General features: G+C 39.6%; 1 protein-coding gene across 3 annotated transcripts in view; it reads right to left on the minus strand.

Annotated features, from left to right (window-relative positions):
* me3 (malic enzyme 3) overlaps window positions 1-24,130 on the minus strand; it is a 175,166-nt gene that overhangs the window by 23,246 nt on the left and 127,790 nt on the right. For all 3 annotated transcript variants that reach the window (XM_062977085.1, XM_008108123.3, XM_016992694.2), the window contains 2 exons: window positions 14,165-14,326; window positions 3,608-3,711 (listed from right to left, as the gene is read on the minus strand). In XM_062977085.1, the coding sequence (XP_062833155.1) occupies window positions 3,608-3,711; window positions 14,165-14,326 (266 nt within the window). The remainder of the gene's footprint in view (window positions 1-3,607; window positions 3,712-14,164; window positions 14,327-24,130) is intronic.

Raw genomic sequence — 24,130 nt, forward strand, 5'->3', positions numbered from 1 at the left:
TTCCAAGTTTGGTCTAGATCCATCATCACTGGGATTCACAGCACTCTCTGGATGTGGGTGAACTACAACCCCCATTGTTCTGGGTCAATCCTCCCCAAAATCCACCACAATGCAAAGTTGGTCATGATGGGTATGTGTGCTAAGTCTGGTCCAGATCCATTGTTGGTGGGATTCACAGTTCTCTCTGGAGGTGGGTGAAGTACAACTCGCATCATCCAGGGCCATCCACCAGTACAATAGAGTCTCACTTATCCAACACTCGCTCATCCAACATTCTGGATTATCCAACACATTTCTGTAGTCAATGTTTTCAATACATCACGACATTTTGGTGCTAAATTTGTAAATACAGTAATTACTACATAGCATTACTGCATATTGAACTACTTTTTCTGTCAAATTTGTTGTATAACATGATGTTTTGGTGCTTAATTTGTAAAATCATAACCTAATTTGATGTTTAATAGGCTTTTCCTTAATGCCTCCTTATTATCCAACATATTCACTTATCCAACATTCTGCCAGCCCGTTTATGTTGGATAAGTGAGACTCTACTGTATTTAAAGTTGATCATGTGGGTATGTAGGAGTTACAGAACTTTCTGGATGTGGATGCCATATTGGAAACGGCATGCAAACATATTTATATATAAATAAACATATTTTCACAATCATAAAGTGGGGAAAATGACAGCTGCATTAGGCCAGTTGAAAAACTAAGGAGCTGCGGTAGCGCAATAGGTTAAACCCTTGTGCTGACTGGATGGCTGACTTGATCCGTGAGTGAGCTCCCGTCTGTCAGCTCTAGCTTTTGGGGAAAAACCTCCCAGCAGGATGGTAACACATCCAGGCATCCCCTGGGCAATGTCTCTGTAGATGGCCAATTCTCTCACAACAGAAGTGACTTGCAGTATGTTCTCAAGTCGCTTCTGACACAATTTTTAAAAAGTTGAAAAACTGTGCAAAACTTTCCATAAAGGCACAAATGTGATCAGGTATCAAACACAGCATTGGCAATCATCTATTGTATAGCTGAAGCAGTTTTTGAATTGTTTCACCTAGCATAATAACATGGTATGATAAGGAACAAAAACTCCAGTTATAAACAACACACTTACAAGGAGAATGCACTAGGTTTAAATTCCCAGTAAGCATGCAGGCTAACTGTGTGTAAATCACTCTGAACAAGATCACAAAGAAAGCAGGAAAAGCACACCTGTTTTAAGCATTTCATGGATGAGGTTTTGCACCCATTGCCCTGACATTTTATATTCATTTCAGACATTTATATCGTTTCCTGAATTAGCAGACCAATCCTTGCAACCCTGAGTTTTAGCAAAAGTGCAAAGCACTTCCCTCATGGCTTGAGATTTCAGGGACATGATCTCTGCCTGAATAAATATCCTCCCATATAACAACTACAGTACTGCTCAGAGCAGGATCTCTATGAATCAGAGCATTACAGTATGAAAGAAGATGCAAAGTCAGAGGGTGCAAAATGGATGGGTAGAGGCAATTCTCAAGCTATTCGGTTCTGAGCTCATTATTTATCTCTGAACGATTTCCAGAGAAATAGCTATACCAGCCTGTTAATTTAGAAAAAAATACACAGTCCTTGAAAACTTATGCCATAACAAATATCTCAAGCCTCTAAGTTGCCACAATATCCTTCATTATATATTCTAGCCTTTTTATATATTCTTTGGAAGAATGACTTGTTTATTCTCCCAACAGCTCATATTGCATTGCTATTCCAAATTCTATTTGCTGAGAACTCTTGAAAAATAATGTCCCATCCGAACTTTGTCATTAAGTGGCTAATTACTCACAGCCACAACATTATTCTAGAGAACCAGACGTGAAGCTTGATGTTACCAACAAAAGCATAGTCTTGGAGTAATGACATTTCCCATGTCCTTCTGTCTCCTTCTCTGAGCAGATAGGAGGGTTTTTTTTGTCTGTGCAACACTCTTTTTATAAGCCTTCCACAGCTATATATTTATTCCCTGTGTTTGTATTAACCCCTGATCTATAAAAAAATATTATATTTTAAAAAATTGGAAGAATATGAGTCTGCCCATGCTTCATGACAATCAGAGTTTGGGTAAATAAAAGCAAACTGGGTTTTGAATCAATATTTTAAAATAATACATAGTTGCATCTGTATGTGTGTATATGTGTGTGTGTGTGTGTGTGTATATATATATATATTTATATATATATATGCCCATCTATCACACATACGTGGTTTCTTCAAACTGGGGAGCCATTCACACTATGTTTGAAATTGCTTTGTAGAAAACAATTACTTGGTATCAGTCTGGTACAGCTACAACTTCATTAGTTAGGGATGTGAGTTTATCTTGTTTAGGCTGAGTTATGGGTTTTGTTATGGCAGCAAAGCTACTCCAAGCTGTTCTTATGTGAAAACCAAGAGAGTGGGAACTGAGGTTGTTCTGATTCTTCATCGATGATCACTTGTGGCCAAGTATGATCATCTTCCAAAAGCAGACATATAACATATACTGCATTCTGGCAATGGGGAGCAATGTGCACAATATTTGAATTGTACTACTTATGGTGGGAGCCAAGGTGGCACAATGGGTTAAACGCTTGTGCTGGCTGAACTGCTGACCTGAAGATCTGAAGGTTCGAATCCGTGAGACAGGGTGAGCTCCCGTCTGTCAGCCCCAGCTTCCATGCGGGGACATGAGAGCAGCCTCCCACAGGATGGTAACACATCCATGCATCCCCTGGGTAACATCTCTGTAGACAGCTGATTCTCTCACACCAGAAGCGACTTGCAGTATATTCTCAATTCACTTCTGACATTTATTTATTTATTTATTTACAGCATTTATATTCCGCTCTTCTCACCCCGAAGGGGACTCAGGGCGGATCACATTACACATATAGGCAAACATTCAATGCCTTTAACATAGAACAAAGACAAACAAACATAGGCTCCGAGAGGGCTTCGAACTCATGACCTCCTGGTCAGAGTGATTCATTGCAGTTAATTGCAGCTGGCTTGCTCTCCTGCCTGCGCCACAGCCCGGGCCCAATTATAATTAAAAAAACTTATGGTATATTATTCTAGTGATGAATGGCAGTTCTGACAATAACTAGGATATAGTGGTTTGGCTCTGTTTTCTTAAACTAGGCTTTACTATCCAAAAGTTGATTTATTTCCTGATTGGAGAGAGCATATTTCTGACAATCACAATAAAACAGTGAATCTGGAGAGGACTTGTGTTGTTGTGGTGGAAGAAAGATAATAACAACTTCTTCAACGGCCAAAAAAATGCAGGGGTGCTTTATGCTTATGTCACTAACAGGATGCTGGCCCATGTGAGTTACATCTGCATCTTCTGGGATAACAGCAGGAGATTATTCTAGTGTCCCATCAGATTTCTATGGGCTTAAATAACCTTGACTCAAGGATATTCAAGTACAAAAGGTCTTAGACCACCCATGAGGGCACTTACTTAGCGGATTATTTATGTGTGAATCTGCCTTGGGAAAAAAAACCCCACAAATGTTACCATGCTTATTTTTAACCTCCTTTGAAGCAAACGGGTGGAAGAGACACACACAATTCCACTCACTTGTTCGTGACGGCTTGCATAAACTCGTCCACCAGGTCATCGTACTGTTTCCCACGGACCCTTTTGTGCTTCAGACCAATGTAGAGCGGGTCATTCAGTAAGGCCTAGAACGGAGCAGGAGAAAACAAACTCTGTCAGCTTGCCCACTGAGAAAGAAATTTGTCTTCAAGTAGTTACCAGGCTGTCTGATCCTTATCTCTGTTTCAGGCAGTTAACCCTAAACAAGATCAACTCAGTAGGACACCTGGATGCCATGCAATTAAATGCACCCCCTGAGGAAGCAAGGCAAGTGCCAAGACTCCTTTCCAGTTTGTGAGTTTTCCCTTCCTTCATGATCCCAGCAAAACAAGCGGACCATTTGCTCTACATTCTCCCCCTCTGTCTCTTCAGAGGGATACTTTCCTGTGTCAGACCACCATTTGAGTACACAAGTGATGTTTGTAATTGCCACCAAATAAATAGTGTAATTGCATTTATTTATTTATTTATTTATTTATTACATGCATTTATATCCCGCCCTTCTCCCCGAGGGGACTCAGGGATAACTTTCTGCACAGTTTTGTAAACATCATTTCAATTTGTACAACTACTCAAGTCCCAATCTTGGAAAAAGCCGAGGTATAAAAATGAGCGATGAAGAGGTCCTTTGAGAAGTGGCTTAGGGAGCTGGGTATATTTATCATGGAGAAAAGAAGGCTGAGAGGGGCCACATGAGAACAAACAGCAACAAAAACTAGTGCACAAAACTAGATTGCATCAATAGGAATATAGTCAAAAGAAGTCATTATTGGTGAGACCTCACGTGGAGTACTGTGTCTGGAAGGTATTGACAAGCTGACAAGTGGCCAGAGAAGGGTGAACAAAAAGGTAAAATATCTGGAAGTCAAGCCATATGAGGAATGGCTTAGGGAGCAGAGTAGGTTCAGCTTGGAGAAGCTAAGGTTATTAATAGGTAACATGATAGTCATATTTCCATATTGGAAAGTACGTCACATTGAAGATGGATCAAGTTTGTTTTCTGCTGCTCTAGAGACTAGGACATTGAGCAATGGATTCACCTAAAAAAAGATTTCACCTAAATTATGAAAAACTTCATAGTGGTAAGTGATGTTTGATAGTGAGATATGCTGTCTTGGAGTGTGGTAGAGTGTCCTCTGGATGTTTTTAGCAGAGGCTGGATGGCCTTCTCTTAGGAATGCTTCATTGTGTTTCCTGCAAGGTAGAAAGGGGTTGAACTAGATGGCCTTTGTGGTCTCTTCCAATTCTACAATTCTATGGAAAAGCATATCTTGGGCACAACAATTGAGAAGCCATTGCCTATATCCCCAACAAATATGCCTCCAAGATCATGAGGACTGAAGGCTTCCTTCAAAGATTTCAAAACCTGGGCAAGTCCATCGAAGGGAATCCAAGCCCTCTCTAAAGCTTCAAATCACATGCACACACACATCATGTTGTCGGTGCATTTCCCATCCTGGCCTCCATGCCAGTTCCAAATTGGAAGGTCTACTTGAACCCATGACTCACAGGAAAGTCTATCTCCAGAATGGCTGGCTTAGTTTGGTGGGAAACAGGAGGTGGGTCAAGTGAAGGAAATACAAGCAGGTGTGTTGCTTAGAGGATGATTCACCAGCCCGTGTGACTAAATGGAAAGGGATTTTGTTTTCACCCTGTGGGGAATCAGCGGCTGAATGAGCCTGTATCAAAGAAAAGGGATGTGAGGACATCCCGTCAAGTGATCTATTGTTTCCCAGTGCTATGCAGTTGGCATGCCAACTGTCTAGCCATATTTTTGTTTCTTGTTTTCCAGGGCTACAGGCACAGCTGTGTTCCTTCACCAGGACACATAAAAGGGGATTCCCTAGCTGTGACTCAGGTTCCTCTCTCCATTGTGCCATAATGCTGTGCCTGATGGAAAAGGCAACCTTTTATTGTAATATTTTGTCCACAGGAAAAACTGTGAGGAAGCAGATCCATCTCCATTATTAAGATGGACTGTTGTCCAGACTGGCCTCACCCATCCTATCTTTGTGCATCTGATTGTATCTGTGTATGTGCCTTCAAGTTGCTTGTCAACAAATAGTGACCCCATGAATTTCATACAGGTTTCTTAGGGAAGGAATACTCAGAGGTAGTTTTGCCAGTCCCTTCATCTGAAATATAGTCTTCAGCACCTGGTATTCATTTGAAGTCTCCCATCTAAGTACGAACCACAGCGGTCCCTGCTTAGGTTCCAAGATCTGGCAGGACCTGGTACTTCTAGAGCAGTGGTTCTCAACCTGTGGGTCCCCTACAACTCCCAGAAATTCCAGCCAGTTTACCAGCTGTTAGGATTTTTGGGAGTTGAAGGCCAAAACACCTGGGGACTCACAGGTTGAGAACTACTGCTTTAGAGATTTAGGATGTGTATTTGATTTTGTTGTTTTGTTGTGTGCCTTCAAGTCATTTCGGACTTATGTCAATCCTACATCAACCCCATCATGGGGCTTTCTTGGCAAGATTAGTTAAGAACAGATTTTTCTGTCTTCTTCTGAGCTTGAGAGATGGGACTTCCCCAAAATCACCCAGTGGATTTCATGGCCAGTCCAACACTCCAATCACTACACTACACTGACTTTCAAGTATTTTACTCCTGCCTAAATGGGAACCTTATATTTATCCCTTTTGAAAATCATCTGATTAATTACACTGCCCAACACTATTTCTAGGTATATTTGACCTGCTGATTCCAAAAATGGAAGCAGTTTTCTCTTATGAATTCTAGGTTTTCATAAGGAGTCCCTCTGTTTCTTCAATCAAGCCACTTTTGAAAATGTTGACCATCTCTGGGTTCAGAACAACACTTTGCAGCAATTGACTTGTCACTTCACTCCAGGGTAATAAGAAACCACCAAGCCAGTTAACAAAGCTATCCAACTGTAGTACTGCTTGTTGCTGTAATTATTTACTGTCACTGAATTTGGCTTATGGTGAAGACACCAACGCTTGGCAACAAAAAGATCACATTACAGGTGGACAGACTCAATCAAGGAAGCCACGGCTGCACTGTTGACAACAGGGTAACTCAAGTCTTTCATTCATAGGGTCATCATACATCAAAGTCCAGTTGACAGCAATTAGCAACAGCACAACAAATGAATGGGACCTCCAAGTCACAGTGTCCTCAACAGTCCTGCTCCAATCTTAATATTTCAGGACTGTGGCTTCCTTGAATGAGTTTACCCTCCTTTGTCTTTTTCTACTGCCTTCTATCTTTGGGCAAATAATTGTTTGTTTTTGGCCCAAACTGTTTTCAAGGCAGGTGATGGAGGGGAGCTGTACAAAAGCCTCCCCAAGCCACACAATTCCTATTCCTGGGATAAACAAACTTGGAACATGGAGTGATTAAATGGACTTTCTTGCCTAAGCTTTTCTGAATCATCACAACTGATCAGAGGCAGATGGAATCTAATGAAATCCATGAATGTTTTATGGTTATAAATATATGATTATGAGTTCTGGTTTTGCTCATTAAAAGTAAGCTGGAGTAAATGAAAGCTTGTGGTGAAATAAACCAGTTAGTCTCAGTGGTGCTAACGGATCCCTTAATGCAGTGGTTCTCAACCTGTGGGTCCCCAGGTGTTAGGATTGCTGGGAGTGGCAGGCCAAAACATCTTGAGACCCACAGATTGAGGGCCTTTTTGTACTAAAACAGACTTAAAGCATTCATCTCTGGATGCATCTCAACTGTAGAATTAATGCTATAATCACACCACTTTAAATGCTATGGCTCAATGCTATGAGACTGAATTCTGTAGTTTGGCGAGAGCCAACACTCTTTGGTGGAGAAAGCTAAAGGCTTTATAAAATGACAACTCCTGTGATTCCACAGCACTGAGCCATGGTACTTGAAGTGATGCCAAACTGCTTTGATTCTACAGTGTAGACACACACTCTGTCTCTCGGAATATTATAACCTAAAACATCCTTATTCAGTCATGAAATTTACTGGGTGAAACTAGGTCCTGAGATCTCAGTTAGTCTAAATCAGGGGTCCCCAAACTAAGGCCCGGGGGCCAGATGCGGCCCTCCGATGTCATTTACCTGGCCCCCGCCCTCAGTTTTATAATATAATATATTGTATATACATATAATATTGATAATAATATTATAATGTAATACAATATAACACTAATAATAATACCATATAATAATATTAATTATATATTCTATATTACATAAAATATTACTAATAATATTACAGTATAGTGGTATAGTTCAATATAGTAATATATAATGCTAATATTGTGCTATGCTAATAATATAATATATTGTATGTACATATAATTTGTAAGCCACTCTGAGTCCCCTTTGGGGTGAGAAAGGTGTGATACAAATGTAGTAAATAAATGCAGTAAATAAATAATAAATAAATTTTAGACTTAGGCTCACTCAAAGTCTGAAATGACTTGAAGGCACACAACAACAACAACAACAACAACAACAACAACAACAACCCTAATTAACTTGACTATCTCATTGGCCAGAAGCAGGACCATACTTCCCATTGAAATCCCGATAAATGTATGTTGGTTAAAATTGTTTTTATTTTTAAATATTGTATTGTTCTTTCATTGTTCTTGTTGTTGTTTTTGCACTACAAATAAGACATATGCAGTGTGCATCAGAATTTGTTTGTATTTTTTTCAAATGATAATCCGGCCCCTCAACAGTCTGAAGGATTGTGGACCGGCCCTTGGCTTAAAAAGTTTGAGGACCCCTGGTCTAAATAGTACAGCAGAGTCTCACTTATCCAACATAAATGGGCTGGCAGAACGTTGGATAAGTGAAAATGTTGGATAATAAGAAGGGATTAAAGAAAAGCCTATTAAACATTAAATTACATTATGATTTTACAAATTAAGCACCAAAACATCATGTTTTACAACAAATCAACAGAAAAAGCAAAGTAACGAAATGTAGTAATTACTGTATTTACAAATTTAGCACAAAAATATTGCAATGTATTGAATTAGTATTACTAGAAGCAATTAGGAACAATAAGGGTCTCCAAGGACTGAGAATCAAAAACCATTGTTACAAAGTACGTGCCTTTGCGGACGATATAGTCTGCATGATAGAAGACCCAATAAAACAATTTAAAATATGGTGGGAAACTATTATGAGTTATGGTGAAGTGGCAGGACTAAAGATTAATAGGGAAAAAACCAAAATATTGACAAAAAATATGTCACCAAAAAACATAGAGAATTTGCAACAGATATCGGGCATAGAGGTAGTAAAGAAAATAAGATACTTAGGGATAGAACTAACAGCTAGTAATGCACAGTTACAAAAAAATAATTATGAGAAGAAATGGAAAGAAATGAAGGAAAAAATGAAAAGATGGGGCTTTTTGAAACTCTCATTGTTAGGAAAAATAGCGGCAGTTAAAATGAAGATCCTGCCGGAGGTACTGTTCTTATTCCAGAATATACCGATTTTGAGAAACAAAGGAATAATAAGAGGTTGGCAAAGAGAAATAAACAAATTTATTTGGGAAGGTAAAAGAGCCAGAATCGCTTTTAAACACCTAAAAGACGATACCAGAAGAGGTGGCATGGGTCTGCCAGATCTTTTGTTGTACTATGAAGCAGCTAGTCTGAGCTGGGTTAAGGATTGGGCAACCTTGAAAGAGAATAAAACTATAGATCTGGAGGGATACGGTTTAAATAAAGGGTGGCACAGCTATCTGTGGCAGGAGACAGCGAGGAAAGAAAAGAATTTCAAACATCATTATATACGAGCAGCATTGATAGATGTATGGGAGAAGTACAAAAGAAGATTCTATACCAAGGTACCATTGTGGTATTCCCCGATAGAAGCAGAACATAAGAGGGAATTACCAAGGAGAAGATGGCTAACGTATGGTCAATTACTGAATACAGGGAACCAAGGGCCAAGTCTGAAAAGCTACGAAGAACTAAAGCTGTTAGAGCCATCAATAACATGGTTAAACTTTTGGCAAATAAAAGGAAGCTTTAATGAAGACAAAAAGATAGGATTCGAAAGGAGGGAGACTGGATGGGACAGAATGTTAAAAGCAGATAGGAAAATAATTAAAATATTATATCAACAACTACTAATGTGGGACACGGAAGAAGTGCAGATTAAGGAGGTAATGACGAAGTGGGCTAGAGAGGTAGGCCATACAATTAGTATGTCAGAATGGGAAAGAATATGGAACAAAAACCTAAAATATACATATGCCGTAGAAATCAAGGAGAATTGGTACAAGATTTTTTATAGGTGGTATCTCACTCCAGGCAAACTCGCTAAAATTAATAAAGGAAAAGGGAACGGTAAATGTTGGAAATGTGAAAAGCATATAGGGGATTGGATGCATATGTGGTGGAAGTGTAAAAAAATTAAAAATTATACATAGAGAAATGGAAAAAATAATCCAAAAGAAATTTGAGGTAAAACCAGAATATTTCCTACTAGGGATATTAGACTTTAGATGGGATTGTAACACGGAAAAACTCTTTATATATATGGTGACAGCAGCCAGGATATGTCTGGCAAGAGTATGGAAAACCAAAGAAATACCGTCAAAAGAAGATTGGATTTTAAAACTTTTGGATATTAAAAATATGGACCTATTGACTCAAGCACTAAAACAAGATAATATCACAGGCAGAGAGACAAACTGGTCGCAGTTGAGTGAATATATGAAGGAAGAAATTACATGCTAAATGTAACATACAGGTATAAATGAATGTAAAACTAAAAAGCGAAGAAGGAGGCTGCAGCAGTGCTGATTGGAGTAGGTATGCCATGTAAAAGGACCGGAAGGCAACGGTTTCTCTCTCTTTTTTTTTTTTTCTTATATTTTTTTATTTTTCTTATATTTTGCTATTTTAACAATGTAAGGTGTATGGAAAATGGATAAATAAAGGTTTAAAAAAAAGAAAAAGAAAACATTGACTACAAAAACACTGACTACTAAAAGGCCGACTGTGTTGGATAATACAGAACATTGGATAAGTGGAGGTTGGATAAGCGAGACTCTACTGTACAATAAGATTGCTGCAGTTCTCCTAAGCTCCTTGGAAGAAGGATGGAATATACATAGAGTAACCAATCATTGCTCTAAATGAGATGTATTGTTCAAGAAAATTAAAATTAAGTGTTTCAGCCTTGATAACATATATTTATCTAAGCTTAACTCAGGCTTTGTTTTACACTTGATTATACCCTACTTTAGATAATAAGCTACTGGAAATTTAATAATAATAATAATAATAATAATAATAATAATAATAATAATAATAATAATAATAGTTATTATTATTTTAGAAAGTCCTTGTTTCATTTTGCTTGAAAGGAGCTTCTTTTTGACTAAACCTGACCACATCAAATAGCCATAAGATATTTACTGGCTAAAAAGCAAAACAAAGCAAAAAATCTTAGCAGATGTCCTTTTTGGCATGAGCGAGAACGGTTGGACTCTATCCCTTTGGAACCACAAGGCCCAAAACTGCAAACAGATGCAACCCCTTTACATTATGATTACAAGCATTAAGAGTGTGCGAGCTGACAAAACACTGAAATTAATTAGGGCCGAACTACCCACAGGGGAATTCTCCATTTGCTGAAACACCTCCAAACAGGCATGAAGATGTGCAGGTTTCCTTGCGATGATCCCTGGGAAAATAAAGTGTCCATATCTGCCTGAGATAGTTCCTCGTTGTGCTGAAAGATGTAACCGACTCCTTCAACTCTGGCTGGCAGAAAACCTATTTCAGTGGGAGGGAGGGCATCCAACACACATCTGTTTCACAGTATCTACTTGAAGCAATTTAGACACCAAAGGCTTGTATAAACTGATAAGAATTCCTGGTGAATTACAAGAGTCTCAGGTATCCCCTTCTTCAGAGGCTTGGCTACACTGATCCTATATCCAGGGGCTTCTAGCTCATAACATAGGGTAAAACAATTTAAGTCAATTTTACCCACCTTAGGAGAAGCTCTGAATTTTCATAGAACTTCTGACTCAGGGTTAATGTGAACAGTTGGATTACACCTTTTGGGCCAACACTCTTGGATAAGAATGAACTGAGCACTCCTCCCTCTTCTAGCCAAGATTACAGTTAGAGGAGACCAAAAATGCCACCCACCTTGAACCTTATTCTGCCATGCAAGAACACAACCAAAGCACTCCTGACAAATGGCCATTCACCCTCTGCTAAAAAAACCTCCAAAGAAGGAGATTCTGCCACACTCCAAGGAGCATATTCCACTGTTGAAACAGCCTTTACCATTAGAAAGTTCTTCCTATTGTTTAGGTGGAGTCTCTGTTCCTGTAGTTTGAACCACTGGTCCATGTCATAGTCTTTGCAGTAGCAAAGGCAAGCTTGTTCCATCTTCAACATGATGTCTTTTCAAATATTTAAACATGGTTATCATGCCTCCCCGTCCCCCTTTAACTTCTCTTCTCCAGGTTAAACATACCCACCGCCCTAAGCTCTCCTTGTCGGGCATGGTTTCCAAACCTTTGGCCATTTTGGTTGCCTTTCTCTGGACATGTTCTAACTTGTCATATTCTTCTTGAATTGTGGTGCCCAGAACTAGACACAGTATTCCAGCTGAAGTCTGACCAAAGCAGAATAGAGTGATGTGATGTCTTCCCTTGATCTAGGCACTATTCTCCTACTGATACAGCCTAGCTTTTTGCATGAATTTCCCTCTTGTTTGTTTGTTCTTGTTGTGTGCATTCAAGCTCTTTCTGATTTATTTATTTTCTCAGCAAGATTTGTTCAGAGCGAGTTTGCCACTGCCCTCCTCTAAGGCTGAGAGGAGGTGACTTGCCCAAGGTCACCCAATCTATTTCCATGCCTGACCAGTGTTGGAAATAGCAACCTCCCAAGCCACTCATTATTTTATTTGTTAATGTATATAGTTGCTAACCTGTATTCTATGTGTATGTTGATTTGCGGGTTTATACCTCTTTGGTGTAGAAGGGGTTATAGACATGTGATTATGCTGAGCATGTCAAGACTCAGGACTCCATTTTGTATTCAATGTGTGTTTGGACTTCAACGGAGAAGTATGTGTATGACCTTCAATGAAAGCAAGTGTATGTGTTCAGACCTCAGTGAAGGTGGATGCATTGATTCAGTCAACTCTTGAATGGTGAGTCAATACATAGGTAGATTCTACTGAATCAATAGGTTTGTTCTTTTTTAGAGTAACAATAGGTTTTAGGCCATACAAAGCAAGCACAGAGGGATAAGATTACACTATTTTTGTTCCTGGGTTATAAATGTCATTTCCTAATTGGTTCTATCATAAACAATATGGAAAAGGTTTATGAAACTGCAAAAACTTTGCTTCTGCGGGACATTTTACAGAACATTTTGCTATAGTTTTTCAAAGAATATCATATGGAATCTGAACCAATTCAACATAGTTTGTGGCAGCCACAAAAATGAAATTTCTGGAGTATAACAACTACTTTCACAATTAAACAGGAAATAACACTTTCAAACCAGGAGCAGATTTTTTTTTTCAAATTTTGTTACAGAGTGTTATGGATGAAAAATACATAGACAACCCATCCAAGATTTCTCTGCTTCAAATGTCCACGCAACAAAACAGGAGTAATTGCAATTTGCTTTAAATTGTTTTGAGCAGTTTGTACGATAAATGATTTCACAAATGCCAGTAAACTCTATGGGAGGAAAAAACCCAAACCCTTCACTGGTTCATCTAGTGATGAGAAATATTTTGAAAAATGTCCATTCTTGCATGTGAAGACAAGATAAGCAATTTCTATGTGACATTTACACTAAATTAATCAGTCAGCCTGAACACCATGTCAGTCATCAGCCACTGACCCTGTACATTTTTCCTCGCATAGATCATCTGCATGATCATGGGAATTATATACATCTAGGGGACACCAAGCTTTCCTGGCAGCAATTCCCAGCCTATGGAACTTTGTTCTAAGAGAGGTTAAGTTGGTATACTCCTTCCAGTCCTTCCAGTAGCAGGCAAGGGTTTTTAAAAAATGTATTGAGGCAGATTTCAGCAAACAATCTGGGTCGCTCTAGAAGAGATTTTGTACCAGACATATGCTGTTCTTTCTTTTATTGTTGTTTTAGTTGCAATTTTGACCTGCTTTAAATTGGTATCACATTCCTTTTTTTCATTATATTATTGTTAGGTACCCTGAGCATCAGTCTTTGGGAGAAAGCTGAAGGTATGTGATTCGGAGCTTAATTGCATAATTGTATAATATTTCAAAATAATATAATAATACAGGATCCAGGGTTGTGTGTTTTCTGGGAAGTATGGCCATGTTCCAGAAGTATTCTCTCCTGACGTTTCACCCACACCTATGGCAGGCATCCTCAGAGGTTGTGAGGCAAAATGACAGGACAGAATACTTCTGGAACATGGCCATACTGCCCGGAAAACACACAACAGCCCTGTGATCCTGGCCATGAAGGCCTTCGACAACACAACACAGGCTCCCATTTGATTTGATGGAATATGGTAAGTGCATAATCTCACCTCGTTGTCTGTGCCAACATCTAGAAGGACAGGAAGGCACTGCTGGGGATGAACACCACCGCAAGCAGTATAGAGAGCAAGTTTTCCCACTGGTATTCCCATGCCGTAGCTTCCTAGATCCCCCAGGCCAAGAATTCTCTCTCCATCAGTCACCACAATAGCCTGCAAATGAAGACAAAATCAGTGTGGTTAATATAAAACTTTTCAAAAACTGATGAAGACAAGACTGGTACAACACTGGAAAGGTGTGTTAGAAGCACCTTCAATATTTTCAGCATCAAATGTACGTTTTTCTTTCCATATTTGTAAACAAGGTTCAGATGTTGCCACCTGGCTGGCACCCATAATGTCACAAAAATAATTCTGCAACCCAAACCTTGACTTTTGGAAGTGCCGAGGAACTTATCACAGCAATGCAATTCATTGATGAATTGCAATTACAGCAGGACAACAGCGAGAATTTTTTTTTAACCAAAGGATATTATCAAAGGATGTTTTTTGTTTGTAAAATAAATCTTTTAAAAAAGGTCTCCCACTTAAGAGAGTGACATAAGAGGAATGATGTGTGATAAGACTCAGCCAAAGACTTCTTACCTGCTGTAATTGCAATTTATATGTCTTGCATGATAAGCTCTCAAGGTTTGCAACTACAGCAGTCTCACTTATCCAACACTTGCTTATCCAACATTCTGGATTATCCAACGCATTTTTGTAGTCAATGTTTTCAATACATCGTGATATTTTGATGCTAAATTCGTAAATATTTATTTATTTATTTACAGTATTTATATTCCCCCCTTCTCACCCCGAAGGGGACTCAGGGCGGATCACATCACACATATAAGGCAAACATTCAATGCCTTAACATAGAACAAAGACAGAGACAAACGCAGCTCCGAGCTGGCCTCGAACTCATGACCTCTTGGTCAGAGTGATTTGTTGCAGCTGGCTGCTTTATCAGCCTGTGCCACAGTAAATACAGTAAATACAGTAATTACTACATAGCATTATTGTGTATGGAACTAGCTTTTCTGTCAAATTTGTTGTATAACATGATGTTTTGGTGCTTAATTTGTAAAATCATAACCTAATTTGATATTTAATAGGCTTTTCCTTAATCCCTCCTTATTATCCAACATATTCACTTATCCAATGTTCTGCCAGCCCGTTTATGTTGGATAAGTGAGACTCTACTGTATTTCTTTCCTGTGCTTTAAACAAAAATACGGTCAATCATTAAGACACGAATGAATAAATAAATGTAGATGTTGTCCTTAGAAACATTCAAGATCCAGCTGATTTACAAATAAAGGGGCAAAACTGATGCCTAAGTGCTCAGCTTGACAGAAGCAAAAGAAATACCTTATTCAATTTAAATATTTATTAATTTAATTCTTTCTATCATTCTTGCCTCAGTTATTTAAAGGTGGCCTTTCTCCCAGAACTTGTACTTATGTCAACCTTTGTGGTAAGAGATGCTTTCTGATCTCAGAAACTATATAGGGTCAGCATTGGTTAGTACTTGAATGGGAGATTAACAATGAATATCATGTGTTGTAGGCTATATTTCAGAGGACGGATCTAGCAAAACCACTTCTGATTATTCCTTGCCTTAAAAAAAAACTATGAAAGTGGGACCACCATAAATTAACAGACAACTTGAAGGCACATACAGGCAGAATGTGCTATCAAGTAATCTACCAACTTAAAGGTGCCTCTTGTGAATTCATAGAGTCTTCTCAGGAAAGGGATGCTTATAGTTGTTTTGCCATGGCTTTCCTCTGAAAAATAGTCTAATGTACACTGAGCTTGCTTAGCTTCCAAAATCAATTGGCACTTGATGTCTTCATGGCACTTATTAAAACAAATACGGTGGGCCCATTGTATCATCTGGGATTTGGTTCCTAGACTTCCTGTGGTTACCAAAATCCAGGGATGCCCATGTTGCATTATATACAATGGGGCAGTAAGATGGTGTCCCCGATATGAAATGGCAAAATTAAGGAATTTATTTTGGGAGGAGAATATCTTTGAGCCATAGATAGTTGAATCCATGGATATAGAATCTGTTGGTTCAGATAGTCGATTGTACAAAGAATCCCACAAGAAAAAAAGGTATGGAGTACCTTCATTCCCAGCAGTTCAGATGAGCCAAACAACTCAAAATAGTGCTCCACGGGGCACATCTGTGGGCCATGAGATGCTGGTTCACAGTGACATTATTACAGGAAACCATGCAAATATGATAATAATATTGCACAAATATGGTACCAGTTGTTGGCACACTGAAAAAGAAATTGCTGGACTGATCCATCAGGGAGCATGGGAAACACTGACAGTTCTTGAAAGTGGGGCTTTGGTATAAGAACTAAAATATTTGTTCAATGTGCCATTGGAAATGCTTGCAAATAAAAGGAAGTACTGGTCTAGTCATACTAATGGCTGTCTTATCCAGAGTTTTAGGATCTAGTTGGTTATTCCAACTGGAATATATCCATTAAACCAATTGTTGAATGCTGAATTGACATTTGCGTAATGTGTTCAATGTGTCTGCTCCAGCTGGGAGTATCAAAAGTACTCAGAACGGTGTGGAAATTAGGAATGCTTTTATCTTATTCACATGTCAATATCTTTGGCAGATTTTTGAAATAATACAAACTTATTTTTGCAAAATTTTGCGCAAGTGATAAGTGAACCTGGCTTCGTTATGTTCAGTGCTTCATACTTTAGCAAAACTTGGTTGGTCCAAACTATAGAACCTTTGCCCAACAATTATTTTATTTTATTTATATTCAACCCTCTAGCTAAAGATCTCAGCTTGATTTATGATAAAATTGGTTTAAAATAATAACTAAAAAATCATCTAATATAGATTAATCAAAACTAAATCATTTAAAGTTGGTTAAAACAAGTAAAAACAGTGCAACGATAGCACCGGCATAGCCTGGGTAAAATGGCTAAGAATGACCATTTTTCTCTCTTGATAGATTGTCTCAGGAAGATCAAAGTCGGCTGTAATAAAGCAGAAAATGCAGTTTGAACTTAGCATGGGAAACTAGTATACTGAAAGATCTGAAGGTGGAAATTTGACAATTTAAATACTTCTTGGAAGCAGAATTCAGAAGTGGGAATTATTGTTCATGGTGTGTCTATTAATGCCATTTTCCTCTTTGATAAACACTTTGATGCTGTTTGAATAACTTATGTACATTGTTGGAAGTGATGTTTTTCCTTGACCACTTTGAACTCAGTTTTAAAGCTATTGTCTGCCCAGCCAGGAACAGGATTTTTAAAAACGACTAAAGACGGAAATAGGTGGATAGGAAATCGGCAAGGCAGAGCAAGATGACTGTAAAGATGAACTCTGAAATCCAAGAAAGCCCTTTGGATGCCCCTTCAAGGCTAACTGGAACAAGTAGCAATTGTGATTTCAGGAAAGCAATTTTATTTGCTTACATTCGTACATCTGGCTAGCAGCTTTATGAAAGGGTTATAGTATTTTATCATCCATGGGATGGTCAAAATATAATTTAAAGAAACCTGAATCCTCCCAACCCTTTTAGCTCTAAGTTTAGCTCTTTTATTACTTTATAATTTAGATTTTCTACTCCTTTGGCCAGCTACAATGCAGCATTTGGTACAATCCATAGAGAACGAAAATAAATAAATAAAAGGTAAAGGTAAAGGTAAAGGTTTTCCCCTGACGTTAAGTCCAGTCATGTCTGACTCTGGGGGTTGGTGCTCATCTCCATTTCTAAGCCGAAGAGCCGGCGTTGTCCGTAGACACCTCCAAGGTCATGGGGCCGGCATGACTGCATGGAGTGCTGTTACCTTCCCGCCGGAGAGATACTTATGGATCTACTCACATTGGCATGTTTTTGAACTGCTAGGTTGGCAGGAGCTGGAGCTAACAGCGGGCACTCAAGCCGCTCCCGGGATTTGAACCTGGGACCTTTCGGTCTCCAGCTCAGTGCTTTAACGCACTTCGCCACCGGGGCTCCCTAAATAAATAAATAGGTAGGCAAATAGATAAATAAACATATATAAACATATATAAACACACACACACACATATATAAAATCAAGAGCTGATTAAGAAGAAGATAATTTTTGCAGCTCTACAAGGTCTCAGGCACATAGTCTTCCCCCATCATTTGTGACTTGATCTTTTTCTTAACTGAAGACATTTGTGAATGAATCTGGAACTTCTACATGGAACGGATATGCTTTACCACAGAAGTAGGGTCCCCTCCCAACATCTGCCTTGCTTTGATTTAAAAGCAGAGTTTGCATTCCTTTGCCAATTATTCATTCATTTACTTATGCATTAAAATATTTTTATCCTCCCCTCTCTCATGGGATCCTAGGGAAGTGCGTTAAATAAAACTGTACAAATTGCTTAAAACAATTCTAGAGTAATACAATATCATCGTTTAAATAGTTTTTAAAAATTAACCGAATAAAAAAGTAAAGTAAGCTTAAAAGGTTACAGCAATTTTTGTTTGAGTTTTCTTGGAAGACGCCTGTGCATGAATTTGATTTATGTGTGGAGATCAGTGCACAATCGATCAATACACAGTCTTCAGAGGGGCCAAAAAGGTTTTCTTCGCAAATTCCCCAACAACAAATCAGGGATGATCTTGCAGCACTGCCTAGTTTGGAGAAAGTCAGCAAAGCCATCGGCCAATTAAAAAATAACAAAGCCAGCAGACCTGATGCGATCTCTGCTGAAACCTTTAAAGAGAGTGGCAATTTAAAACCAAGATCATGTACATTTAAAAGTGAATTCGGCCCCAAAGTCTTAAACAGAAAGACACATTTTGCCTCGGTGCTGGATGAAAACCAACGTTGGTGCCAATTGTATTTCATAGAACTCTCTTCCAGCATGACATTTTAAATGTCTTGATTCCTATCAGCTTTCTTTCCTCTTTAGCTTTCAGATCTGTTTATAGTATGCAGAAATATGATGGTATGGGCAATCCTGACTTTGGTATTCAATGATATCTCTTGACACTTGAGGATCTTGTCTTGTTCCTTCATAATGGCCTTCACAAATAAATGCAAGACCACCTTCTCCTTGTTAATTGTGTGAGCACCCCATTCTGACTTCATCAGGTACGATAGGCAATGGCCAGGCACTTGCAGGAAAAGGTCATGGTGTTAGTATCTATTTGGACAGTGGATCAAGTTGAAACCTGATGCTGCTGCCCATATGGCTGAGAAGTTTCAGGGTATCCCAGAATTTCCTGCAAACTTCAATTGAGCAAAGTTGGATTAAGGGCAGAAAACTCAGGATACTCACTTGTGCAGACACCCAGCGCTGGATTTGGGGTAAGTAAAGGTTTATTCATTTGTGTGAACAAGTCCTTAATCTTCTGATTTCCTGTCTACAGTTTACCATTCTGGCATACAGTCTCTTCTAGCTTGTATGTTCTTCTTAATTAACCTTGATCAACTTCACCATTCTGTGATGCATCCTGGCTTTCATGTATGAAATGTTGAAAGATATGAGAATGGGTTGCCATAACCTAATGTCGATCTGGCAGCACCAGTACGAGAACTAGAAATTCCAATTTGAGGTTTCTTACTATTACACAATTGTGGGTAATGCTACAAATCCCAGATTCAAATTGCTACAAAACTTTGATATAGATTTTGAAGAGATACTAACTTTAGGATTGTCCTTGACCCAACATTTATGGAAGAGGAGAGAATGTGACACAAGGCTGTTGTTTTGTTAGGCTCCTCCATCTATATATATAAAAGGGTAATGAAATTACGGCCTAGGACAAAACAACAAAACTACACATCCCAGAAACACTAAACTTGGTAGCACAACCCTTCATCCATGCCTCTACGTTCATACAACAAAAAGAAAAGAAAAATAAAGTCCTAATTAGAGGGAGAGGAATAATTGTTCTTATCTAATTGCTGCCAGTTAGAAGGCTCCGCCCACTTGGTCTCCTAGCAACCCACTCAGCCCAGGGGACAGGCAGAGTTAGGTCTCAGGCCTCTTCTACATTGCCTATAAAATACAGATTATCTGATTTGAACTGGATTATATGGCAGTGTAGACTCAAGGCCCTTCCACACAGCTATATAACCCATTTATAATGGACTTAATGTAAGGTAAAACATTTACCCTTTACCTTAACTACCACCAATTCCTCAATCCTTTATTTCCCATACCACCAGACTTCGCCACAGCAACGCGTGGCCGGGCACAGCTAGTAATGTATAGTTCCTCTTCCCCTCTTGCTCTCTAAGGAACCTACAAACTGACCCACAAACTGACATGATATTACCCTAAATGGCCTACATATCAGAAGAAAGCGCCCCAGAATAGGAGATCGCAAACTATTTGGGAGGTTTACCTGATTTAGGAAGTGGGTGGAGGGGAAAAAAGTTCTGTTTGCTTAGGAACGGAATAACAGAAGGCATTTGTTTTAACATATTTCAGATGATTACAGGGAGAAATCACAGAGGAACTGAAACTTGTGCCATATGGCTTGCATTTTTTTTTTTTTTGGTTGGAGAGAAATAGGCGTTGCTGTTTCAGCACAAAACAAAGAGTTCATTGCCAAGATATTTGACCATTTCCTTTTTTCCAGGTCTATCTGACTTTTTAATTGAGGTGATAAATTATGCAAAAACCTTGCATACAGATAATCATCTGAAGCATGAATGGAAGTGAAATAAGATTTAAAAAAATAGAACAGGAGGATGGGGAAAAGGAAAAAAAATGTGCATTTCTTTTGGTTTGGATGGTTTGGATTTTCTGGCGAACTCTGATGCGCATCTGTGTCCCATTGGTCTTATTAAACAAACTGCCAGTTCAGTGCAATGTTTTATTCATTGGAAGTCTCCTGATTGTGCTGAATGAGGAATTATGTCAAAGGACGTTCACAGTGCAAAAGTGCACTGAAAATCAAAAGCAAGACTCTGAAAGAGCTTAAACAGACATTGCAATCCACATTCCCAAAGCCTTTTGTAGCAGAGAAGCAGAGAACAGAGTTTCTTAGACTATCATTAAGTGAGGAACCGGCAACTATCCAACCCATGGGTCCTAAATCTGTGCCCACCTGGAAATATTCATTCTTTCTTTCCATGGAAAGTTGCTAGGGATCAACAGTTATTGAGTAGCACTGGTCCAGAGTACAGAAGAAAACCACAAGTACCACGTGTGTATTTATTACTAAGGAAATACCGTATTTGTGGGGGATTCTAGAGTTCTGATCCAAAAAAAAGGAACTTTTCCAAAATCTGTTGAATGCCTCCTTTCACCTACTTGCATCAAACAATTTTTTTCAAATGTCCTCCAGATGATTATATGATATGCTTCTCTCAGATGGAGGATCTATCTAATCCATCTTTGGTAACTTCAGCCAGAACTTGGTCATTTTAATAGTGCCCAATCCACGTTTTCCAGTTTCTACTGCAATTTCAATAGTGTTCAATAGCACTATGAAAAAATCTGTTCCTTGTTGGAAAGTGTTATTTCCTGTTTTATTGTGCAGTACTTACTTTGACAGTAGATTTGAGCGATCCATGAAAAAATTGATTCTAAACTCGTTTCAAAAGTAGGGGGCGCTAGCGTTTCGTTTCTGATGTCATTTCCGAATTTTGCCCTCAAAAATTTTCGAAATTTAACAAAAATTCGTTAGTTTCAAAAGTAATTTGTTAATGGCGGACGCGCATGCGCAGTGGCCAAAAAAAAACAGCACGAGGGGAGACTTTACAGGACTCTCCCGCCCTCATTTTTTGAGCGATCTTCTTCAAACTTGGTATAGTGGTAGAACACATTTAACACTGATAGTTCACCAAAATTCGGAACGTTTCCCTTATCCTCTGATTTTTGGCGAATTTTCATAGCTTTTATAATAAACCATTTTTTAATAATTGCAGAAATCTGTTCCTGGTTTGAAAGTCTTATTTCCTGTTTCATTGGGTTGTCTTTACTGTGAAAGTCATTGTTCTACTTCAGAAACTTTGTTTTTGTGGCTGAAACTTTGTTAAATTGGTGGACCAAACCATAATATGTTCCATCCATGTCGCTTACACAAAGTTCAGGCAGTGTCATAGATTTTGCCATGTTTCTATGACAGAACCAATTAGGAAATGACATTTATCACCCAGGAACAGAAATCATAGTACACCATCAAATCATTCCTGACTGTGATGACCCATGGGCCTTGTAGTCCTGCTCAGGACATTGTAATTCCTGATGAAGATGAAAACTTGGGTTTTTTACCTTCCCAGTCTGAACTGGATTCCTCTCAGCCAGATCTTTCCCAGGCAGATCTGGGAACCTTGCACCTGCAAGAAAGTTGTCTCCCAGAAGTATGTCAAACAAGCCCAGAGCCTACTTCTCCCGTATTCTTGCGCCGGGAGTTTTGTAAACAACAGAGAAGTTTGGATTCAGCTTCGCGCAGGAGTGCGAGGATTGCAGCTAAGAATGTGGCCAATTAAGACTGCTTCTCGTGAGAATCTTTGGGGAGTCTCACATCTGGTCTCAGAGTTAGCTTTCGGTTCTGATTCCCAGAGAACTGCTTCGGCGGGAAGCTAGACTCTATTTAGGTGTTTTACCCGCGTAGTAACTGCGCGGAGTCAATTCGTCAGCCTACGGAGCGAGTTGTGTCTGGACAGCGCGCTCCGGTTCAAGCCTCGCTCCTGCTCAAGCCTTGCCTTGCTATCCAGCCTTCGCCTTGCTTCCCAGCCTTTGTTTATCTACGGACTTTGCCTTGTTTCCCAGGATTAATCCTTGCCTTGTTCCACGGATTTATCAAGTTATTCCACGGACCTTGTTCTTGTTCTTAGTTACCTTGTTCCACGTTCAAGCCTTGTTTCAAGTATCAAGTTATTTCCTAGCCTCGCTCAAGTTTCATGGACTAAAGGACCTTGTCATCTCCCCTCACTTTGCTTGGCAAAGTGAGTGTTTCGGTTATTGGATTACAACTTTGGACCTTAATATTTCTTATTGGACATTGCTTTTTTGGACTAATTCTGACCTTTCCTGAAAGGTCTAATTCTGGACTATTTTCTACACTTGTTTTTATTAACTTTATATATTCCTACAATAAAGATATTAGATAGATTCTGGCCTCTGTGTATGGTTATTGGTGCTCTGCAGCCTGGGTCGTGACAGTTTGACTCCGCCACCCTAAGCACCAATTAACCTCGGCCAGAATGTCTACCGGAGTCGTACCTGGGCCGAGCGGCCAGCCGATTACCTACACCATCGACAAGGAAGAGGTGGACCGAATCCGTGATAAGCTCAATGCACAGGATGGAGAAATAAGGGGTTTGAAGGAACGCGGAGTTCGTCTTCCGGCCATGGCGTTGCCAACCAAGTTTACTGGAGAAGCTTCTAAGGTTCATGTCTTCCGTCGCCAATGTCAAGCTTATCTGGAGGCCCGTGCTGCCGAGTTTCCCCAAGAAGACATCAAAGTGGCATGGGTTTACAGTCTTCTAGACGGGCCAGCGGCCAGCTGGGCGACGGCACTGTTCGACCAAGCCTCTCCACACCTAAGATCAGCGCAACACTTCTTGGACCACCTCAAGGAGACTTGGGGAATCGAGGACAATTTGGAGGCAGCCGGTCACAAACTCCGTCGCCTTTTCCAAGGAGACAGACCTATGTCTCAGTATATAGCCGAGTTCCGAGTGCTGGCCCACAACACCGGCTGGAACGATGTAGCCCTCAGGGGACAATTCCGGGAGGGTCTCAACATTGAAATGCTGGAAGAAATCTCCAAGGTGGATCCTCCCCAGACCCTCGAGGCACTCATTGATCAATGTTTACGGGCTGAAGTCATGATTGCCAACAGGAAACAGTGGGTTCGAGGCCAGGGCAGTAGAGCCGGGGCAAAACCCCCCGCTCCCGCCAGCGTTCAGCCACGTCCGGTGTGGAGACCCCCACCGCCAACCCCATACCCCAGAGGAGGCGAGGAGGTGCCGATGCAGTTG

Source organism: Anolis carolinensis, chromosome 3 (assembly GCF_035594765.1).
Source record: "Anolis carolinensis isolate JA03-04 chromosome 3, rAnoCar3.1.pri, whole genome shotgun sequence".
Classification (NCBI taxonomy): Eukaryota; Metazoa; Chordata; class Lepidosauria; order Squamata; family Dactyloidae; genus Anolis; species Anolis carolinensis.